Source organism: Pollachius pollachius (assembly GCF_949987615.1).
Source record: "Pollachius pollachius genome assembly, chromosome: 6".
NCBI classification, from domain to species: domain Eukaryota; kingdom Metazoa; phylum Chordata; class Actinopteri; order Gadiformes; family Gadidae; genus Pollachius; species Pollachius pollachius.
In genome coordinates this window covers 7268826-7292879 of record NC_136939.1, presented here as the reverse complement: position 1 = coordinate 7292879, position 24054 = coordinate 7268826, and the positions used below count along the sequence as shown (strand labels likewise).

The window sequence follows — 24054 nt, the reverse complement described above, 5'->3', positions numbered from 1 at the left end:
CAACACAACATTGGAAGCAGTCAACATATAAAAGACTCTTTCCTTTAGGCAACTCAGTGTGGGGTCCAGGAATGCACTCATCAACCTGCAGACAGGGGGTGGCTTGGGTGCGTTTGATTTGAATGCAGGAGCTTGCAGACGGGACTAGGAAGGCCCATCGAGGCCCAGAGTGAACCGCTCCGAAGGATCCAGACCATTTTCCGTCTAGCTGATATAAATCTGTCTTGTCTGTTAGCCTTCCTGTATGCCTGTCTACGTCAGAAAAAGCCTGCCTTATCTGCCTGTCTGTCTTCCTGTATGTCGGCCTCCCTTTCTTTTTGCTTGTTTGTCTGTCTGCCCATCTTCATGTCTATGTGGATTATGTTGTCCACAGTCCAAACATCCCCCATGAGATGCCTCTGTGTGCTGCTCTTCACAAGCCAAACTTGAACAGGTGGCACCCTATGGTTAAATATAATACAGCGTAAGTAATATCCACTGTTTAAAGTTTCACTTTGTTTGAAGATAAAAAAAAAAAAACCGAGGAAAAGGCTGTTGTTTAAGTATTGGACGATACAGCATGACCTGATTTGTACAGCAAAACCCATCATAGAAATGTTATGAGGAATCGCCGGCGTTGAAGGACAATAACTACTTGTAGGGTCATTGTTCTACTTCTGATAGGACACCATGACAATCCTCTCTACCTGATCCACTGTCTCCCCCAGGTGGTGAGTGGCTGTCACTCCTGCCTGGTGAGCGGTTGGGACATTCTCGCCAAATGTGTTACACAAACAGCCAACCTACTAAATAGACAGCATTTTACTCCTTGACACACCGCTCCCAGGTAGCTGCCCCTCGCTAATTTGGTTTCTACACTAATATATATTTAGAGGCATGCAGATGTCAAAAATGATTTTCCACCAACCAATTTAAGCATGTCAAAACGAGATTTAAAAACTCCATCAGCCGGATCCCAGCACTATTTTTAAAAACCTCTTCAGAGTTTGTGGGCCAGTCCGCTTGTTTTGGAACTTGCTGTTGTCAAGTTGTCCTCGTGGATGACGTCGACGACTTGCTGAGCTGTGATTGGCCGGTAGACAGCCAGAGATCAAGCTCCGCCCCCATCATCAGCTCGTCTCGTACCCTCTCCACCACACACAAGAAAGCAATAGAGGAGATCTTCTCTGAATGTCACCGCTGGGGACAAGTGGATTTCTTGGCATGTTCTTTGCGGAATTAATGCGACTTTCTGAGTGAAAAGAAGCGATTCTATTGAATGCGGGCCGCAGACGTTGTACCTTAGCGGCCTCATATCATTGCGCAACTGAATCCAGCTCGACTTATTCCTCTACTACTGGATGAGCTAGCTTTTAGCCAGCACGCTTTTTAAACGGTGCTGGTACGCTTCAAGACCACTACTCATACTTGGGAATAGAGTCGAATTGGGGCGAACAGAAATCGTGCATTGCTTTGCAAGCGCTACTGCAGAAGGACTTTCCAAGCGCGACTTTTTTGCATAAATTCTACCTTTTTAAGAGGGTACATGGAAACGAGTTAGAACAAGGAAGTCTTGATTAACTCTATAGCTTCCTTATTAGCTAGCTATTAGCTAGCCGAATAGCTATTGCAATTTGTATATTGTGGCTGCAGCTGAGGTGGTCGTTCAGCCCAGCCCCCAATTTAATAGGTTGTGAGTGCATTGTATCGATACTTGGGCCGTCCAAGCTTGAATAGTAAACGGCTCAGTGTACCACAATTACCGTAGTGGCTAGTGTAAAGTTTAAAAAAAAATGATTCCCGACAAAGCTCCGAAGGACGATGTCTTCCATGCAGCGGAGGATCTGAAGGAGAAGGCTCACGTCCCGAGCTTCGAGAAATACAAGGAGCTCTATGAGAAATCCATAGAGAACCCAGATGGTAAGCAGGGGTGCTTTTGACATGTCCACCACCACCACCACCAATGCATTGGGGGAGGAAAATAAATACAGGGGAAAAGTGAAGACGACAGGGAAAATGTATGGATGAAACCCAATTATATAAGATATAACCTTGCAGACTATTCAACGTGTTTCAATGATCAAGCACTTACCTGTCAATTATACAAAGGCATAAATACGAGGCATTAAGTACACCACCATACACCTGCCAAGAACACCTGCCAGAAGATTCACACATCTTTCTGTGATTCCATTGATAGGCAATGAAGGCTTTACATCTCATCTACCGCAACACTCTAATTCAATTTTTCTCTTCCTTTTATTTAGTTGTATATGTTTAACGTAAAATAGCTCTATTTAGATTGGTCCGGTTTGATATCGGTTTAGATGAACATCATTGATGTGTTTTATTTCCTACGGTTGATTTAGCTCTGTAATACCTCTTCATGTATCTCCCTTGTTGTCCTCCAGAGTTCTGGGGAGATATTTCCAAAGACTTCTTCTGGAAGACCAAGCATACGGGCCCCTTCATGGACTACAACTTTGATGTGACCAAAGGGAAAATCTTCATCAAATGCATGGAAGGCGCCTCCACCAACATCTGCTACAACCTACTGGACCGCAACGTGCACCATCGCAAGCTCGGCAACAAGGTCGCCTTCTATTGGTCAGTAGGCATCTGAAGGGCTGAACCATATACCTCTAGTGCAATATGAATTAGAGTCGTACCTATCCAATCACAAAACACTGTTGACTTTATGTAGAACATTTTTTAATTAGCTCATTGGATGGAGAGTGCGCATCTCAGACTGAGACGTGATGGTTATATCAGCGTAACGGGTCCCTTGAGATTCTACACTGCAGCTTCCATGTAGGTACGAGTTGAAAAGTAAAATTGTATTGGAATTGGTGTTATTCTCATTGTGCAGTGTCATGGCAGTTTCTTTGTGAGATATTGCGTCTAGGACTATTGTCAATAGTCTCCTCTCTAGCAGCCTCAAACACAGTTTTACAGAGCCTTTCGCTCTGTAAGGCTGTGTAAAGCTTTCTGTCATTTTCTCCGTTAATCAAGGGGGGATCTATCTCTGCACCCTGCGTTCCCGCCAAGCAGATATCTTTATGAGAGGTCACTGTTTTCTTTTGACCAGTTTGCCTCAGGCAAAGGTTAATCCAAAAAGGGGCTTTATAACACTAGTTAAACAATGGTATGGTTAGATAATACAAGGAATAGAAAACCAGGCTTAAATGATTAGATAGAACCCACGTATGAGTTATTCTATTACAGCAGCAGGGCACGAACTCTGTTCCATCACTGCGGTCTGTTGACTCATCCACAGTCTTGTGATGCGCCGTACAGCGTCCGTCTTCTCAGAGTGTGTTTGTTGTTTACAGCGATTGCCCGATGACCCATGGGCTTCGGTCCCACTTTACCCAATATATATTTCACAGTCCACGACTCATTCAATTGTTGGCTCAATGACATTTTTTAAATTTTCATTGTGTAGCTCTGGCCTTTACAATGTGGACAACGCGATACCTCTCAAAAGGTCATGGACGGGACAAATCTGATAAAACGGTGTTCTAATTGATGAAATTGAACTGACTCTCATTCTTCAGAATGAGCTTTTTATTCAGAGAATATTGATTCAGAGCATTTATTTTCATAAAAGAATTGGCCCCGGGGCCACCAGTTTAGTATGCCTGTTGCGACTTTGGGCCGGTCATGTGTGTGTATGGTCTATTTCATATGTGTGCTTGCGTGTGCGTTTAGAGGTATGATTTTATGCCTGAACCCAGCACGCCGCAAGCCCATGGGTCAGTTTTAGAAATGTCCCCTTCAGTTAACCTCCTTGTTATAAAGCATGTTGCATTGTTGTAAACTTAAACCATTAGTATCAATCACCTTGGTTGATACAGAATAAGGTGACAACACGTTGCATTGTTATAAAACATGTTGCATTGTTGTAACCTTAAACCTTAAGTATCTCTCCAGTGGTGGCTACAGAATTAAGTTACAACAATGGTACATTGTTGTACTACATGGCTCTGCTCTCAGTGTGTCAATCTCCATAGATTTCTGTCATTGAGATTTCTCTGTAATCCACAAAGTCTGTGTGTGTGTGTGTGTGTGTGTGTGTGTGTGTGTGCACACTAGGATTGAAAGCTGCCAAAGAAAAGGATGATCAATGCATGCATTGTTCTAAACAACCTGTCCGTCTTGCTGTGAGTGACTTGAACCAGTCGAATAGGCAGACGGAAATAGTTTGGATGCTCTTGGTGGTAGTTGGAATATTTCACTCTAATTTACTCTCTTTTAAGAGTCAATATGCATCTTTAAATTAGTCATATTTCTACCTTGGTTCAACAGTGAAGAGCGTAGTTTACATAGGGCCTGAGCGTGTTATGTAACTCACTTCTTACTTTACTTCACTTCTCCTTTTGTGAGTAGCTGCTCCTCTGCTGGTCCCGGGGGAAGCAAACGTGTTCAACTCAAAAAATGCAATGTACCGGCCTGCCACTTATTTGAATGTCTTGTGTGTCTGTGTGCATGCGAGCGTGCCTGGCAAGCTCATTTGTATAGTCAGTCTTGTAACACTACTGTTTGGCCACAGACAGGAGGCCGGACGGTTTATAGGCCAGGCCATTGGTTTACCTCATCCCTTCTTCCACCAGCGTAACCTATGTCTGCACTGACTGTGAGATGCTCGGAAGAAAAGCATCGCCATATTGATTGCATTGTAATGGTTGATTTGAGAATCAGCAAGGAAGAAATCTTGAAGAAATGCATAGTAGGAGATCCCTTCTTCCAGGGATGGAAGAAGGGATCCCCTACTATGCGTGTGTTTCTTCTCAAGATTTCTTCCTTGCTGACTTATTCGATTTTTCCTTGGGTAAAGGGGGGTGTCATAAATATTTGACCTATTGAGCCCGTTGTGACTGTAATGGTGATTAAGGGCTTTACAAATAAAATTGAATTGAATAGTATCAAAAGGTTTGATGGCTTACTATTACCACAGTGGTAGGGGGACTTTGAGGACATGGAAAGAAGGAGGAGGTTGGGAGAGCGACTGGCATAGAACAGACAGACAGACGTGCTGACACTCCAGGGCTTGGGTCATAGTGAAAGGAGTATGTAAGCAGACAAGCAATGAGGTCATGTATTGTACGGTCTCTGCATCACACCAAGCCATTTCCCTTTCATGCGCAAACCCCCTTACCCTAACTCTAACTCATCTCTAGTAGTTCTAACTCATCTATACTAACCCTAACTCATCTTTACTAGTCCTAAACCATCTAAACAACCCCCCACTATACAAACTGTAACTCATCTGTACTAACCCTAACTCATATGTACTAACCCATCTGAACCAAGTGCAACCCATCTAAACCAACTCTTAACCATCCATACTAACCCTCACCATTTTAAACTAACCCTATCCCGTCTATAATAACCCTAACCCATCTATACTTACACTAACTTCTCTGCCCTATAGACAATTTTGTTGCTTTCTTTCTGTCGTACAAAAGTGTCAAAAAATCTAAGTTGCACAAAGTACCATCTAATCTGAACTGCTTCTTTTACAGTCTTAATATCCTCCAAGTCGTCTATGTTATCTAAACTGGCTCCCGTTGCCAATGAGGTCATACCGCCATTTAGAACATGTCCACTCCTTTTGTCCTCTCCCTCGTCTCTCTGTACTAAAGTAGCTCAGCTCAGAGCCAGGCAGGCTTAGAACTCAGCTGTATGTATTAATGTAACATGGCACCGTTGTCAGAAGCTATCGCACAAGCTGCTCTTTAGACGTTGGGGGTCGGCCCAGTCTATAACCGGAGCCGCTGTGTGCACCAGGACTAAAGGGTCACCATCGCTGCAGGGCCACAACATGACAAACCCGAGGAAGACTTCTGTGGTGAAAATGGCCACATAGCATTCCTCATCTGAAAGTTAGTTGAACGGTGACACTGGACCCCGTGTGTGTGTGTGTGTGTGTGTGTGTGTGTGTGTGTGTGTGTGTGTGTGTGTGTGTGTGTGTGTGTGTGTGTGTGTGTGTGTGTGTGTGTGTGTGTGTGTGCGTGTCTCTCTCCCCCAAGTACGGTAATCTGAGGTGAACAGGGCAAGCAATGGCATTGTGAAGCCGTTGTTTGTTGTGCTCATTCCGAGGTTTGTTTGTGGTTGTCGGTTCCAGGGAAGGCAATGAGCCCGGGGATGAGATGACGGTGACCTACCGAGAGCTGCTCCAGAGGGTCTGCCGCTTCTCCAACGTCCTCAAGTCACAAGGTGGGTCGCGGTGAGGCCATGTCCGGAAAGCCCCCCCCCGCTGTTTACATGACAATGACCCTCCACGCCCAAAGAGTTCTAGATAGCCTCTGATCATCCACACAAAACACAAAAATGCTTTCATGTCAGCTCTCACGTCGGCATTCCAGGCCAGTAGGTGGCGATGACGAGTGCTGTAAATCAGAACGCCACCCAAGAATGATCATTACACGTGAAACATGATTCGATTACTATTCACAAAATGAACCCGCTTAATGCCTATTTCATGTCTCTATATATTGATCATCTGGATGGTTGATGATGATGGCTCTTCTTTATTGTCAACTCAAGGTGTGAAGAAGGGTGACCGGGTCTCCATTTACATGCCCATGGTGGTGGAGCTGGTGGTGGCCATGTTGGCTTGTGTCCGCATCGGAGCGGTGCATTCCATCGTTGTGAGTGTTCTGCGCGACTAGGTGGACACTGAACACTGCCCCAGTAGTGATATGGGCTCCCGCCGGTGGTCTTCTGCCTTTTACTCATGTTGCGTGTGTTCTGCAGTTTGCTGGTTTCTCGGCGGATGCGCTGTGTGAGAGGATCCTTGATTCCCAGTGTTCGTTGCTTATAACCGCCGGTGAGTAGAGTGGTAGAGTGGTGCACGACAAAAATAATAATTAAAAACACACCCATTTGTACGGCTACCGTTGGGAGTTCACTTTCAGAAAGGTACTGCAAGATTGTTCAAGAGGTCAAGAGTTTGCTCATTGAAATTAGCTTTGTTCTACCAATGTAGAAGGTAGAAACTGAACCATTCATATTGTTTAGCTGAACAGGATGGATTACAATGGATGGATGTCTAGGCTGGACATACACGCACGCACACACACACACCCACGCGCACAAACAATCACCCAAATACCCCTCTATGCTTCACCGGTTAACTGTACACAAACATAATGCACAAATGTCCACATACACATTTTATCTCTCCAGACTGCAACGTCACTTGGTTTGGTTTTTTTTTCAACTCATGATGATAGTTTTATTAGTGTTGTTGGGAACCCATAAAGGCTGTTTAATTGTCGTGTAATACATAGACGCATCAAAGTCGGAACGGCCTCTATTCCCCGCTGGTAGGACTTCAGTGACGCCGACCTGTTTATCTGTGGACTGTTGTCCTGCGCTATAGCCATCAGATACTGCAGGAGTCTACTTGAATTGTATACTGTATGCACACATGGTCGCAGCAGGAAGTATCTCCCCAACTTCATAAATAATTACCATTGTTCTCTCCCTGGCTCTCAGACGGCTTCTACCGGGGAGATAAGCTGATCAACCTCAAGCTCATTGCTGACGAAGCGCTACAGAAATGCAGAGACAAGTAAGCTCAGCCTGCACTCGCACACACAGAATATAGGACAACACGTCTATAGCTTACTGCGCGCTACATAATGATAAGAACTTTAATTGAAATAGTGCGGTACAGCTAACCCATCTTTACTAGTCCTAACCCATCCATATTAACCCTAATCCATATAAGCTAACCCTAGCTCATCTTCACTAACCCTGTCTCATCTATACTAGCACTAACCCATCTATACTAACCCTTACTCATCTGTACTAACCCATACATCTATACCTACCCCAACCCTTCTAAACTAACCCTAACTCATCTATACTAACACTTACCCATCTATACACACCCTGACCCTTCTAAACTAACCCTATCTCATCTGTACTAACCCAACCCTATCCCTTGTAAACTAACCCTAACTCATCTATTACTAACCCATACTAACCCTATCCCTTCTAAACTTGCCCTAACCCGTCTAAATGAAGGGGACATCTTCAGTGTGGCTGTGTGGAAGCGTTGGACGAGGGGGCCATGATAACCCTGGCCCTGTTTGCTTGTGTCCCCGCAGGGAGTTCCCTGTTCGCAGGTGTATCACGCTGAAGCACCTGTCCAAAGAGACAGAGCAGGCGCCGCCGGGCTGCCAGTCTCCCCCCGCCAAACGCCCCTGTCCTGACCTACAGGTGAGAGAGAGAGAGAAAGAGTGAGTGAGTGAGTGGGTGACTTCCTTGAAGGACAATCATTCAGTGCGCTAAGATTACCGTCCACCAGTTCTGCCTGCACATCCTGTATTATTTACCTGCCTCTTAACTCTCATGTAACTCTGTGTCCTCTTGGGTCTCTTGGGCTTCAGTTGTACCGTTTTATTGTGCATATGTTTTTATTCTTTCCTTTTTGTAACCCTTCTCCATCGTAACCCCCCCCCCCCCCCCCCCCTCTCCCATCTCCTCTCCAGCAGAACAAACAGACAGACAAAGTTAGGAAAACGCGCCCCGTGCCCCAGGTATTTTATACACCACCGCGCCCTCCCCCTCCGACGCTCCTGCATGGCAGATTGTACCTCTTGACTGAATCCTCAGGGCCCTGAGGTTCGCCCTCAGCAGCTCAACCTCAGGGTTTAAGGGCATATAGGTTATAGGATTCAATCTATCAGTATACCGCTCCTAATTCACAATAAAGAGTAAGATATGAATGGAGCTAATACTAAATAATTGCCTGCTCAACAATAAAAACTGTACATTTTGACAGTAATCCATAGAACGAAAATAACCTGGGGATTTTGTGTGAAGGGGAGGGGTACAATTTCACATTTGATTATGGTCGTTCTCTTGTCAAAGTGCAGGAGCACGGCAGATGTATCTGTGTGTGTGTGTGTGTGTGTGTGTGTGTGTGTGTGTGTGTGTGTGTGCGCGCGTGTGCGTGCTTGTCTTCCTGTCTTCAGTTCCACACGTGTCCCAGCTGTTCACTATGCGTGTGGTCTTTCTTAACACGTCGCTGTCTCTCTAAAGTCCCGGCCAGGGAGTTCAAGCACCTCATAGGTGCTTGAGATTCATGATCCAATATAGGCCCTTCCACGTGCACTACGTGCTTGAGATGGTGTGTTTGCGCATGCACAGCCACACACACGTTCAAAGACGTAGCCTCACATGCTGTCACTGGAGTAGAATTGCGGACTGTTGTGCTGTAGCTACAACAGCACACTGCGTCCTTGTATGATAAATACACATTAGCTACGTTTAAAATCAAATCTTAATCTGTTATTTTCTCTTGAGTTAACAAACGCTGGGAACACTGATTCTCGTCATGTTCACCACAAGAAGATAGCAGGCTGGTGTTGTAATGTTGGTGGTGCATATCTCTAGTGTGTATTAACATACGAGACAGCTCCGGGACGTAGCTACTCACAGCTGTAACTAGCGGCTGGTTCTCACAATGCCGATATCCATTTCTAAACAATGCTGACCGAAAATAAATGCCGTCTTCAAATTGGTAGATGGACTTGTATAAGGATACAGGTTGTTTGTACCCTTATGCCACTATTGTGGAGAACTGCATTGGCCTGGAATCTACCTGTTGGTCTTAGATGTGAGTGACAATAATCCTGGGACATTATCACCTTTTCACAGTCAGAAATGGACCTTGTCCTCTATTGGATAGCTCATCATTCTAACTAGGCTATGTGTGGATTACCCATATATATGTTTTCGTTCTTTGATACCCTTGCTATTCTTTAAATCCTCGCCCAGTGCTGATCAGGTCACACACAGGGTCGCATCCCATCTGTAACGTTTCATCTGTCGTCCACCGCTCACCACCATCATCATACCGCCTCCCCTTGTTCTGAACACTGTTTGTGCCCTTGTGTCCTTCTAGCTAGCTTTGATAACATCGTCTGTGCTGAACTAACTCTCCTCTGTTTGTTCAAGGACGTGGAAGTGTTTGACTCTTCAGTGCTGCTTTATATGCTCTGCAACTGATTAACAATGATTGATCATTGTTGTGTGTGCGTATGGTTTTCTGCATTCATTTGTGTTTACGTGTGTTTCTGCTCGTGTGTCTGTGTTTTTCTGCATGTGTGATTGGGTACGTGTCTGCGTGTGTGTCTCTGGATGTGTGTGTCTCTGTATGTGCCTGCTTTTGTGTGTCTCTGCGTGTGTGTGTGTCCCTGTGTGTCCGGCTCTGTGTGTCTCGTCCCAGGTTCCCTGGAACCCGGATGTGGATGCGTGTTGGCACGCTCTGCTGCGCGGCGCGTCTGACGAGTGTGAACCAGAGTGGTGCGACTCGGAGGACCCCCTCTTCATCCTCTACACCAGCGGCTCCACGGGCAAACCAAAGGTACGTGCACTCACACGCACGGGCAAAACACGCAAAGGCGCACACACACGCGGAAAGACACACGAACGCAAGTGCAAAACAAAAAACAAGCAAAGACACACACACACACACACACACACACACACACACACACACACACACACACACACACACACACACACACACACACACACAAAGACACAGCCATACACACACAAACACACTACCCCAACAAAGACCACCACAAAGACACTTTGAGGAGCCTTGCGTGGCACTCGAAGCACGCCACGTTGCATGAGGCGTCTCCATCCCACCACTGCGCTCCCCCCCCGACCCCTCTGCCCACTGCAGGGTGTCCTCCACACGGTGGGCGGGTACATGCTGTACGCCGCCACCACCTTCAAGCTGGTGTTTGACTACCAGCCCGACGACGTCTACTGGTGCACCGCCGACATCGGCTGGATCACGGGTCACTCCTACATCACCTACGGGCCGCTGGCCAACGGGGCCACCAGTGTTCTGGTGAGTCATGGCGGCGGCGCTGTTGACCGTCTGAGTGCCCTCGGGTTGGATTCGTCCAGTGGAGGTGTTTGGTAGTCGACGTGGATTACAATGGGAAAATGTATAATATGAACTAGGGATAGTCCGTTACCATACATCACGTACACTGAATACCCTCAGTTGTATTGTTGACAATATATTGGGTCAATTGAATTCATAAGTAAAGAATATTATATAGATAATCGATATTAACTTGTTGGAATTCAAACCTAACCTGCTGCTGAGGATATGCAGATTTTTATATTTTTTATGTTTTTTATGAATCGTATAATCCAGACTGCGATGAAACTTCTGACCGACCCTAACTGTGTGTGTGTGTGTGTGTGTGTGTGTGTGTGTGTGTGTGTGTGTGTGTGTGTGTGTGTGTGTCAGTTTGAGGGCCTGCCCACCTATCCTGACGTGGGCCGCATGTGGGACATCGTGGACAAGTATCACGTGAGCAAGTTCTACACCGCCCCCACCGCCATCCGCCTGCTGATGAAGTACGGCAGCGAACCGGTGCAGGAGTACGTCTCTTCACCTGTCTGTCTGTCTGCCTGCCTGTCTCTGAGTGTCTGTCTGTCTGGAGTTCTGAGCTGGTGTTCAGTTATTCAGGTCTTAAAGTGTAACCACACCAAAGCACCACAGTGGCCACTTCAGGTTTATCCGAACACGATTGTTATTATTAGTGAAATATCTCTTGGCTAAAGTATCAATTGTATTGATGCATTGTATTGTATTATAAAACCTTTGCAATACTGTCCCTGTGACCAAGTGCTTTACAACCAGACTGCTCTTAGTCTCACTGTATGTGTCCAGGACACAATTTCCGCTGTCTCAACGAGGAGGAAGGGTTGCATAAGAAATGTAGACAACTCTGCCTTTCTATTATTGAACGTGATCCATCACAAAAGGTTGTGAAGAACATGGCTGTGGTACAAACCTGTAACCTGAATCAGTTGGTGTACATATCAAGCAGGGATCCCTCGCAAACGTCCAATACGTGTTAGCATTCAGACTGCTGAGTGCGTTGTGCCTTTCATGTAAAAGGAAACATTCGAAATCCAAATACGGTCGTACAATGGTTATATTTCCTATTTCTCCTGGGTAACGAGGGCCTCTATGTCCAGGTACAAGGGCTATTGTGTGTGTGTGTGTGTGTGTGTGTGTGTGTGTGCGTGCACGCGCTTGTACACACACTCTATAACCATACTGTGTGTGTGTGTGTGTGTACAGACGCTCTCTAACCATACTCTGTGTGTGTGTGTGTTGGTGTGTACAGGCGCTCTCTAACCATACTGTGTGTGTGTGTTGGTGTGTACAGGCGCTCTCTAACCATACTGTGTGTGTGTTTTGGCGTACAGGCGCTCTCTAACCATAATGTGTGTGTGCAGGAGCTCTCTAAGCATTGTGTGTGTGTGTGTGTGTGTGTGTGTGTGTGTGCGCGCGCAGGCGCAGCCGTGCGTCCCTGAAGGTCCTGGGGACGGTTGGAGAGCCCATCAACCCGGAGGCCTGGCAGTGGTACTACACCGTGGTAGGGGAGAAGAGATGCCCCATCGTGGACACCTTCTGGCAGACAGAGACGGTGGGTACTACTGCAGTAGTCTACTGTTAGTACTGCAGTATAACTATACTATACTATATAAAGATCACCTTCTGGCAGACGGAGACGGTGGTATTACTGCAGTAGTCTACTGTTAGTACTGCAGTACTCTACTGTTCGTACTGCAGTATTACTATACATAGATCCGGTCCTGGCAGACTAAGGATGCGTCCGAACACTAAGTATATACTATTTCTGTGCAGCGTCTACTACTTGACCGTTGATGTAGTACGTTCTACAGCTATGCGTAGAACGCTTCTGACCACTTCCGAACACCACCGAAAAGCCACCGGACGTTTGGAGGTTTATGCCGGCAAAATTAAAGTCACCTGCGATAATTTACCGATTTTTTTAAAAATTATTTTTCACCCCGGCATTCTTCTTCTTCGGTTACCAGACTCCGGCTGAATTGTGGCATAGCGTAGCGACCTACCGTTGTATACTGTGGTGGTAGTATGCATTCGGAAGCTTTTTCCCTACTACACAATGTGTGCTGAGCATTCCGATGCGCTGTGACGTACTACAAAAAAGCCTACTGTATAGCAGTCAAGTATGAGTATTCAGATGCAGCCTGAGACTTGCCTAGATCCTTTTCTAGTAATGAAGTATCTGGACAGCTGTTGGTCAAACAAATGTAACTTCTCAAGCCATGTCGTCTAGTCTTTTGTGTTCAGTGTACTTTAACGATCTATAAACCATGTGGTGTGATCGTCTCTTAGGGTGGACATGTGTTGACTCCTCTGCCTGCTGCCACACCCATGAAACCTGGCTCAGCCGTAAGTACAACTCACACCGCCTCTCCTCCACATGCCTTTAATACAGACATGCAAACGGCGTGCTTTTTGGCGCGAGTCGCTTTTTTATCATTGATTTTGGGGACCTGTGTGGTTCGTGCAGATCCGAAGAGTTTTTTTTGAGGGGGGGCGTGTGCGCGTCGATCGGTGCGCGCGTGCAGGTGTCAATAATCCGTAATCTGACTGAGACCCCTCGAGCCTTCTAAGTAAAGAAAAGTGATTCCGGAAATGATTTTGTTAGGGGACCAATCACAGCCCTTGCCGTCGCATCGACAGATAGTTAAATATTGGATGTGCATGCGCACGTAGAGCTACGGAGAGGGTCTCCGACAGGGTCTCCCGTAGGAGTCGGTTCACTGGGGACGCTGTGGACAAGTACCTACTAGTTTTCAGATAACTTCGATAACTTGTTTAACTAAGTGGATGTGGTAGGCTAAACCACGGGATGAGATCACTGCCACATAAATAAAGTTAAGACACAATCTTTTTGCTTAAGATTAGCTGGTGCTGTCTGTCCGTCTGTCTCTTATGAAGCAGTGTATACTAAATTGAATTTCCTATTTATTAAAGCATATAGCATAGGCCTTCTCATGTTAATAGGATATTACGCCGTCATATTTTTTCTGACTTTGGGTAGCGCTCTCTTTTTTTGTCATACATGTGTTTGCATCCCTGTTAATACCACTGAGAGGGGCGCCAGTGTACAATTACGACTTTTCCTTAAAGGGTTCATTGGGGAATATTTAAGACAGTGGAAACTTGGAATCCGACACCTGCCGGGTTTCTCCGTAGTCCCATCGTTGTGTCGCTACCGAAAATAAGAAAGCATACATCGCTCATCCAGAAAGAACGATGAACATGGAGAGAGTGGCCGGAAAGGAACACCCACTGAATACCGCCCGTTGTTTCTGATTTCCAGTGGGGACGGGTTCAGGGCTGGGAATCCCACTAGACGTGATGGATTGACCCACATTTTTTAATCATACGTTTCGGGATCTGTGTTTTAATGATACAATTCGTATAGGAATATAGGCCGTTTAAGAAAGATCAATATCACTTTGACACATAAGCACAGGTAGTATGTCTGAAGGGTCTGTGTTGTTGTGTCTCCACCAGACTTTTCCGTTCTTCGGCGTGGTGCCGGCCGTTTTGAACGAGTCCGGAGAGGAACTGGAGGGCCCCAGCGAAGGATACCTGGTCAGCCGGCCTTTCAAAATAAATGTTTATACTGTTCACTTTTCAAATTAAAAGTCCTGGCAGCTAGCCGTTTCATGCAGACTTGAAATCCTCTTGGATTCTATATGTTAAGAATCAAACAATCTTCCCAGAAAAATGTACAAGATAACATAATATGAACAAAGTTGGATCAAGTCCTGAAAACATTTAGTTATTTTGTTAACCTGGTATTCAAATGTCAGTTCATGTAAACGAAAGGGACGATTTCAGCCTGGTGACCGTGGACTGTGTCCCCCTTCCAGGTTTTCAAGCAGCCCTGGCCAGGTTTGATGAGGACCGTCTACGGCAACCACCAGCGCTTTGAAAGCATCTACTTCAACAAGTTCCCCGGGTACTATGTCACCGGAGACGGTAGGACAACAATAAACTGACTAGATCTCATTCATACGTTTTGATTTATATAGCGCTTGTCTACAAACTCAAACACACACTCTTTTTAACATAAACAATCTTATCAATAGAGAGGCATGTCAGTATAGAGAGGGTCCAGGTGATCATGTGACAACTATGTTCTGACGTTCGGGACGGTTGAAGCACATGGTGAACAGTATTGTGATGTGGCTTTGTTTTGTCCTGTAGGTTGCCGTAGAGACAAGGATGGCTACTACTGGATCACTGGGCGAATAGACGACATGTTAAATGTCTCAGGTTAGTGTGTTGTGTGTTTGATCGCAAAGCTACTGTAGGTAAGATGTTAAATTTGGGAGAAGTAGGAAAGGGCAATTAAGAAAATGAACAACCCAAAAAAAAAATCCACCCTCTCTGCTCCCTCCTTCATTCACCTGTGGTGGACTATTATCTTTTGTTTTTGTTTTTTGTTTTTATTAAGCATTTTTTGCAACAAAAAAAAGATATACGAACAGAATAACAATACAGATTCAACTGTTGGTCCGACAGCATTCTTCTGTCCTTATCGGAAATGTTGAATGGGTCACAGAGGTCGTACACAACAAGTTTATCCATATGAAATTTTGTCATATCGTTTATAGCTACCGGAAAGCAAACAGGATTATAAGATACCAGGACATTGACACACATCCTGTGGTGGACTATTATCTCGGTGTGTGCGCGTATGGGATTGACAAAGCAAAATTGTTCTCCAGAACCTTCACCCTGAAGAGTGTACCTTACTTGTATTATTAACGGGGCATTTCACTCCCCATGAGCTGAAGGACGGCCATGTCTAACGATTGAACACTCCCAACGACGGCTCTTCACCGTGGAACGTAAATCAGACCTCGTGAACCCCCTCGACGTGCCTTCCTGTCCCCAGGTCACCTGCTGAGCACGGCTGAGGTGGAGTCCTCCCTGGTGGAGCACGAGGCGGTGGCGGAGGCTGCCGTGGTGGGGCGCCCCCACCCCGTCAAGGGAGAGAGCCTGTACTGCTTTGTGACACTCAACCAGGGGGTGACGTACAACGCCGCGCTGGAGGCCCAGCTCAGGAAGCAAGGTGTGTGTGTGTGTGTGTGTGTGTGTGTGTGTGTGTGTGTGTGTGTGTGTGTGTGTGTGTGTGTGTGTGTGTGTGTGTGTGTGTGTGTGTGTGTGTGTGTGTGTGTGTGTGTGTGTGTGTGTGTGTAAGATCGTTCGTGAGGCGTTAGCATAAAACCAGAGGTAGGGGCGGGACATAGCTCTTCAAAAAGGGGGCGGGTTTTATCGCGCAGGCCAGGGTACAGCTTTGCCGCGATAAACCATCAAAAGCCAAAGCTAGCTATCAATCACCATGCTTTGAGTTACAGTTGAAGATGATGCAATGTAATCAGCTGAAAAAGGCGTCAGTTTTATCACCAATGCAGGCATGTGTCATAACTACATAATACAGCTGTATACCTGAAGTAAGCACAAATTTACGGAAAATACCCCAAAAAAAAAAGATTTATATTATTTTAGATCTATATCATGTTATCCCAGTAAATCAACGATAGGTAACCCAATTTGAATATTCTTTGGGTCTCTCTCAACAGTTCGGGACAAGATAGGAGCGATCGCCACTCCAGACTTCATTCAGAACGCTCCAGGTCTCCCCAAGACCAGATCTGGTAACACAACAGCAATGATCCTTAACACGAGTGTGATGCTAATAGATATGGTGGTGATGGTTGGACTGCTTTTATTATAATGAGCTAGATGGATGAGGGATGTACGACAAGGACTCCTACATTCTGTACTACACGTAGTCAATCAAGTAACACTCAGGTTATATGGCTGTAAGGAGTGTTACAACGATGGGATTATATAATACTTGAAATTATCCTGATATTGCCCGTTTCACATGAATATTGATAACCAAAACATGGTGAAGCCATTGTTAAATGTCCGAACAAATATGGTTTCCTCTGTATTGGCGTGGACATAACTGTGCACATGATAAGAGGGCTATAGGTGGTCCACAATCACTGCAGGGAGACAGATGAGATGGTTGACTACATCCCTGGTCTATCTTCTACCTTCCTCTCGTTCTTTCTCTTTCCTTTCATCGTCCCGCTATACTCTCTCGATTCAAAGTGCTTCAATGACATGGAACACAAATTCACTCTGCGTCGTACAAAAGTGTAAATATGCATCTCTCTCTCTCCCTCCCTCTCTCTCTCCCTCCCTCCCCAGGGAAGATAATGAGGAGGGTGCTCCGTAAGATCGCCTGCAACGAGCGAGACCTGGGCGACATCTCCACCCTGGCCGACTCCTCCGTCGTGGAGCAGCTTTTTGACAACCGCTGCAGCGTCTGACCTCCTGTCCTCCAGGGGGCACCCATGAGCCTCCAGGGTCCTCCAGGCAGCCCCGACCCTCAGCCCGGCCATCGAGGGCACAAGTCATCAGGGCAGGAACCAAAGGGGAGGACGATGGAAGAGGAATTCCACCATTGGCCGCTTCTAGAGTAGAATTAGCTCCTAGACAAATTCTTGTGTTTCCAGTAGCACCTCCGCAGTGTTTTTGAGTACTCTTGGGTCGCTTACAGGGGTTTCCACTTTCGACTTCTTTATGTAAATCTCATGAAACGGGGGATTGATTGCTCCGTTAAGGTGTGGACTGTTCCCTTGCTCCTTCAACAGGCCGGATGAACCTAACTGTCATGAAAACGGTATGCCTTCTTCCAGGTCATCTTGCTCCTATAGCCCTCAGAGAGGGCTATAGGCTTTTTGCTCTTTTTTTTTTTTGTCCATTTCACTGAAACACTTCTCATTTTTTCAAATGCTTTTTGTTGTGGGCTTTGTGGATATAAGGGGATTTTACTTTGACGTAGGATGTTTGGTTTTATTTCCATCACTGACTTAATATGTTTGTTCACTGAAAGCTAAGAACTAAGCGAGTCCATTTCCTGCCATACTTTTACCAAATACTCACCCAGTATCTCAGTTTATTACATTGGTTTGTTCACCGTAAACACTATCCATTTTTAACTTGCTCAATGTGTTCAAGGGGGCAAAGGATGAGCAGTGAAACGGAATCTGTTCTGCAAGGAAAAAAGAAAGAAAACAAAAAATACACTTCCTTTTCCTAGCCGTATCCTATTTCACAAAGTGGAGCTTCTCTCCCCTGGTGTGCCTCGCCGACTCGGCCGGTCCACAACCTCAAAAGAACTTCAACCGGCGCCGACGCAGAGCTGTGCTGAAGGGGAAGGGGTCTGAAACTCTCTAGCCTCACGCGTTGGGCTACCCTGGATCCATGATTTGTACAGGCTACGGGAGAATAGATTGTACAGTCATTGATTGTTGATGAACCAGATTTAGAACCGTGTAGAGCTATATCATTTAACGTTTGTTTGCTTTGTATATGTGTCTAAAAGTGCCAACGGATGCAGCTATAGAACAGGGCAGTGTGTGTGTGTATTTTTTTGTCTGGTGTGTCAATTGTACTACTGCTATTCAAAAGGCACATTTATGTTTGTATGAGAGAAATCAGGAGCTTGACTAAACAATTGTTTGTGGTATGTGTGTTCTTAATGTCGATGTGTATGCAACAGTAAATGTATACGACTGCTGATATATGAATGCATTATTTTCTTAATAAGAATACCGATTGTAGGTCGGTAATATCTGTTGTCTGATATTTTACGAATAGGGGAAATTAAGGATTATTCACATCTACACAGATACAACTAAACCTGCTTTATGAATAAAAACAGCCCTACAATACTAATAAACCTCCACCAGAGGACAGTGTTCTCCGAACTGATGGAGAGGGATATTGAAGTGAAAGGAGTTTTAAACAGCGTGGGAACCCGAGGATCTCGCGAGTTGACTACAACAGAGACAATGCAGCGATATCAACATGGAACTAGAAATGGAGAGAAGGCAAAATCTGCAAGGTTCTGACCAACATGGAAGAGAAGTAGACTGGGTACCCCCAGCCCATTCCGCGTTAGCATTGTGGAAATCGTGATTTGATAAAAGAAGCGATTTCTCACGTTGACAACGCAACGGCGTGTCATTTATTGTTGCTCACCAAACCGGAATAAACAAACCGCGCCGTTGTCATCACAACCAAAACAGGTCCGCTTCCTTAAAGAGACAGCGTCCCTTATATTGGAACACAATAACATGTCGTGCAGAACGCACGACTGATGATAAGCATAACAAGGATAATAAGGGAATATATATCAAGGGAAATAAATGTAACACACAGTATGGGGAATTGTTTCCATAATGTCCACTACATACGTCCCCCAAGAATTCACCATAACAAAAACAATCCAAAGTCAGCGAGGAGGAGGGCGAACAATTCGGCCACAACGACTCCTCTGCACTTGGGCGTGGGTCGAGGCCCCTGCGCACGGCGGCGGCGCCTCTGAGGCATTGGGGCGGGAGGGAGAATGGCGGTGTGAGGAAAACCTAGGCTCCACCCTCAGGGACTTGGGCCGCACCGGAGGGCGCCCACGCTTTGGAGGCTGGGCAAGCCCAACAGGCTTGTCCACATCCAGATGAGCTGGCTTAAGGCGGTCCACAGAAATGCGCTCTGCCCTACCGCCAATGTCCACCACAAAGTGCTTTACCCCCGTCTCCAAAACACGGAACGGGCCGTCGTAAGGAGGCTGCAGCGGCCCCCGGTGTGCGTCATGACGGATGAAGACGTACTCCGCTGACGAAAGACGTGGGGGCGTGTAGGATTGTGGGAGGCTGTGGCGTGAAGTAGGCACAGGCGCGAAAAGCCTAGCCCTATCCTGAAGCACTGTCCGCTGATGGGCTGAGGACCAGGGAATTGTAGAGTCAGGAACGAAATCCCCTGGAACCCGCAATGGCTGGCCATACACCAGCTCCGCTGATGAGGACTGTAGGTCCTCCTTAGGGGCAGTCCTCAGGCCCAGCATGACCCAAGGGAGCCTGTCAACCCAGCCACTGTCCTTGAGGCTGGCTCGAAGAGAGGCCTTCATAGCACGATGAAAACGCTCGCAAAGTCCGTTAGCCTGGGGGTGATATGCAGTGGTGCGGTGAAGTTTCACACCCAGGCTGTCCGCAATGGCGTTCCAGAGCTCAGAGGTAAACTGTGAGCCCCGGTCCGAAGACAAGTCAGATGGGGTGCCAAACCGGGCAACCCAGGTACCGATGAACGCCCGCGCCATCTCAGCAGTCGTCCCTGATGTCAATGGGACAGCCTCCGGCCATCGAGTGGTCCTATCCACCATGGTGAGGAGGTAAGTGAAACCCAGGGAGGAAGGAAGAGGACCCACGAGATCCACGTTGACGTGGTCGAATCTTCGCTCCGGCACCGGGAAATGCGCCAGCGGAGCCTTGGTGTGGCGGTGAATTTTTGATCGCTGACACTCCACACAAGAGTCTGCCCAGTCACGCACATCCTTCTTGAGGCCATGCCAGACAAACTTGGCCGCCACCAACCTCTGAGATGGTTTCCTACCCGGGTGGGAAAGGCTGTGCACAGCGTCAAAAACACGTCGTCTCCATGCCGAGGGAACGACGGGCCGTGGCTGTCCAGTGGAGACGTCACAAAGCAGCATGGTGCCGCCATTGCCAAAAGCGATCTCCGACAACTGCAGTCCAGTGGCAGCAGTCTTGAGTGCCTGTACATCCAGGTCCGTGGCCTGATCGGCTGCCATGTGGGCGTAGTCAAGCCCCAGGTGGACGGCCCCCACAACGGTGCGAGAGAGGCAGTCTGCGACAAGGTTGGCTTTGCCTGCAACGTGTTGAACGTCTGTGGTGAACTCTGAGATGTAAGAGAGTTGTCGCTGTTGGCGGGCAGACCACGGCTCAGACACCTTAGCCATGGCGAACGTTAGGGGTTTGTGGTCGACAAAAGCTGTAAACTGTCGACCCTCTAGCAGTGAACGGAAATGTCGGATGGCAAGGTGAAGTGCAAGCAGCTCCCGGTCAAACGTGCTGTACTTGCGTTCAGGCGGGCGTAGCTGGCGGCTAAAGAAAGCAAGCGGTTGCCAGGCACCATCCACCCACTGCTCGTGCACACCGCCCACTGCATAGTCCGAAGCGTCTGTTGTGATGGCAATGGGCGCATCAGGTGATGGGTGTGCCAGCATCGTCGCTTTGGCCAACGCGGCCTTTGCATCCATGAACGCTTTGTCTCTCTCCGAGGACCAATCCACCAGATGTTTTGGTATTTTCCCCCTCAAGGCCTCATGCAGGGGGCACATGATTGCAGCAGCTCTGGGAATGAAGCGGTGGTAAAAGTTCACCATTCCCAGGAACTCCTGCAGGGACCTCACTGTGACGGGCCGTGGGAAGTTCGAGATCGCGTCAACCTTAGATGGGAGTGGCACGGCCCCGCCCTTGGTGACTCGATGTCCCAGGAAGTCGATGGTGGTCAACCCAAACTGGCACTTAGCTGGGTTGATGATAAGTCCGTGCTGGCTGAGACGCTCGAAGAGGATCCGCAGGTGGGCCAGGTGTTCGGTTTTGGAGGTACTGGCCACGAGGATGTCGTCCAGGTACACAAACAGGAAAGGCAGATCACGTAGTACAGAGTCCATGAGGCGCTGGAATGACTGGGCGGCGTTTTTCAGGCCGAAAGGCATCCTCAAGAACTCAAACAGTCCAAAAGGGGTGATCACTGCTGTTTTGGGCACATCGAGCTGTTGGACAGGAACCTGGTGGTATCCACGGACGAGGTCCACCTTCGAAAAAAGAACTTTGCCAGCCAGGTGTGCTGAAAAATCCTGGATATGAGGCACTGGATAGCGATCTGGCGTTGTAGCGTCGTTAAGCCTGCGGTAATCGCCGCAGGGGCGCCACCCGCCGGCGGGCTTTGGAACCATGTGGAGAGGCGAAGCCCACGGGCTGCTGGAGCGGCGGATGATGCCAAGGCGTTCCATGCTGTCAAACTCAGCCCTGGCAATGGCCAGCTTGGCTGGGTCTAGTCGTCGTGCCCGGGCGTAGACAGGCGGGCCATTAGTGGCGATGTGGTGCTCCACTCCATGCTTGGCCGTAGATGAAGAAAAGGTGGGCTGTGTGAGCACTGGAAACTCTGCGAGCAGGCGATGAAACTCGTCGGCCTGCGAGAGCACGCTAGACAGTCTGATGGAGTCCAAACCACTGAGAGCGCAGGTGTATGAAGAAAAACGTGGTAGCGTCAATCAAACGACGGTTTTTGACATCCACCAGCAGCCCATAAGCGCATAGAAAGTCCGCACCCAGGAGGGGGACAGCCACTTTGGCTGTGATAAAGTCCCAGCTAAACCGCTGACCGCCAAAACATAGTGCAACGTGTCGAGTGCCATAAGTGCGTATGGGGCTACCATTAGCAGCCTCCAGGGGGGGGCCAAATCCATCCGCCAGGATGTCCAGTGGTAATGCAGGCAGAATGCTCCTCTGTGCGCCGGTGTCACACAGGAAACGGCGCCCGGAGATGGTGTCCTGGATGAACAGCAGCCTGCCAGTGCGGCCGACACTCAAAGCCACTACTGAGCGCCGGCCCTGGCGTTTCCCGTCCCCCTGAAGCTGCAAGGTGGTAGGCATTTCTTGGCCCTGGAGCCGAATTTAGCGTGGTAAAAACACAGGCTTGTGTCAGAACGTTGCCGGTGCGAAACTGTAGCCACTGCAGTGAGCGCTGAGTCACCAGGGAGCGGGGCGGCGGTGTGATGGACTTGGGCCGAGTTGGTTGCAATGGCGTACGCAGGATGGAGCGCAGCAGCAGTCATGCCAGGGTGTTGAACAGCCAGAAAAAACCTGTCAGCCTCCTCTGCCAGCGCGCGGCAATCAGTGATGGCAGTGTTGGCCAAAGCAGCCCGTACCTGAGACGGGAGTTGACGCAGGAAGAGCTGGACGAAGAGGAAATCAGGCCTGTGCTCTCCAAGCAGATCCAACATCCTGTCCATAAGTTCAGACGGTTTGCTGTCGCCCAAGCCTTGCAGAGAAAATAGCCGGCTAGCCCTCTCAGCATCAGAAAGTTCAAAAGTCTTCAGCAGGTGAGCCTTGAGTGCTGTATACTTATTCTCTGCAGGGGGATGTTTCAGGAGACTAACCACTCTTGTTGCTGTTGAACTGCCGAGGGCCGACACTACATAGTAGTATTTGGTGATGTCCGCGGTAATTTCACGCAACGCGAACCGTGCCTCAGTCTGCGCGAACCAAGCAGAAGCCGACGACTCCCAGAACTCCGGGAGTTTCAATGAAACAGCATTCGTCGACATAGTTGTTCGGTGTGTCACTGGAATGCGTCCAGCAGACAAACGTCGGGGTCACCAGTGTGGAAATCGTGATTTGATAAAAGAAGCGATTTCTCACGTTGACAACGCAACGGCGTGTCATTTATTGTTGCTCACCAAACCGGAATAAACAAACCGCGCCGTTGTCATCACAACCAAAACAGGTCCGCTTCCTTAAAGAGACAGCGTCCCTTATATTGGAACACAATAACATGTCGTGCAGAACGCACGACTGATGATAAGCATAACAAGGATAATAAGGGAATATATATCAAGGGAAATAAATGTAACACACAGTATGGGGAATTGTTTCCATAATGTCCACTACAGCATAATGGTTCTTCATAATAGTTAACTACTTTAATGGCCCCGACAATCCAAAACCCAAGTGGAATCTAGATGGAAAAAGTGTAGTTCAAAACGTGAGCAGCTTTTACCACCTACAGAGTTTGTCACGTACGATCATTCAAACCCCCCATGTTATTTTCGATAGACATTTAAACATGGAGCCAAGAGCCTCGGAGGCGGGACTTATTCTTCAGAGGTCTATTGATTGATCCCAGGTGGATGAGTGGAGCTAGGTGGAACGAAATTCATCGGGTGAGACAGTCAGGTTAGTTGATCACACCTCTTCTGCTGAAAAATATAGACCTCTGAAGAATAAGTCCCGCCTCCGAGGCTCCTGGTTCCATGGTCAAATGTCTATGGGAAATCACATGGGGTTTTTCAATGATCGTACATAAACTCTAGGTGGCGAAGGAGTAAAAGCAGCTCACGCTTTGAACTCAACATGTAAATAGTTAATCGCGTTTGTTTAAAAGTTTGGAGTATACCCCTCCATAGCGTAATGTAGTCCCTTTCGATTGATCCTGGAAGAAATTAAATCCTTTTTCGCCCAAAACCTCTCCAAAACCTGTTTTGATATCCTGTCAGC

General features: G+C 47.5%; 1 protein-coding gene across 3 annotated transcripts; it reads left to right on the top strand.

The window, feature by feature from the left end:
• The first annotated feature begins 1142 nt into the window (after positions 1-1142).
• Positions 1143-18491, top strand: acss2 (acyl-CoA synthetase short chain family member 2). 3 transcript variants are annotated; one of them, XM_079738332.1, is made up of 19 exons: positions 1143-1899; positions 2391-2586; positions 6107-6198; positions 6529-6632; positions 6739-6811; positions 7483-7558; positions 8100-8211; positions 8487-8531; positions 10226-10363; positions 10694-10864; positions 11276-11409; positions 12335-12467; positions 13205-13261; positions 14396-14476; positions 14758-14866; positions 15095-15163; positions 15789-15965; positions 16477-16551; positions 17117-18491. In XM_079738332.1, exons 1-19 carry the CDS (start codon positions 1773-1775, stop codon positions 17236-17238), a joined length of 2091 nt encoding a protein of 696 aa, XP_079594458.1. In that variant the 5' UTR covers positions 1143-1772; the 3' UTR covers positions 17239-18491. The 3 variants fall into 3 exon arrangements, with proteins under 3 accessions (XP_079594458.1, XP_079594457.1, XP_079594459.1); XM_079738331.1 differs by having other exon boundaries at positions 8484-8531; XM_079738333.1 differs by lacking the exon at positions 8487-8531.
• Positions 18492-24054: the final 5563 nt, after the last annotated feature.

What these genes read in the sequence shown, in the direction of transcription:
- acss2 (XM_079738331.1), top strand. Translation starts at nt 1,773, where the DNA reads ATGATTCCCGACAAAGCTCCGAAGGACGATGTCTTCCATGCAGCGGAG. An exon ending in AACAAGGTCGCCTTCTATTG is followed by an intron (nt 2,587 to 6,106) that starts GTCAGTAGGCAT and finishes TGTCGGTTCCAG; the next exon opens with GGAAGGCAATGAGCCCGGGG. An exon ending in ACGGGGCCACCAGTGTTCTG is followed by an intron (nt 10,865 to 11,275) that starts GTGAGTCATGGC and finishes TGTGTGTGTCAG; the next exon opens with TTTGAGGGCCTGCCCACCTA.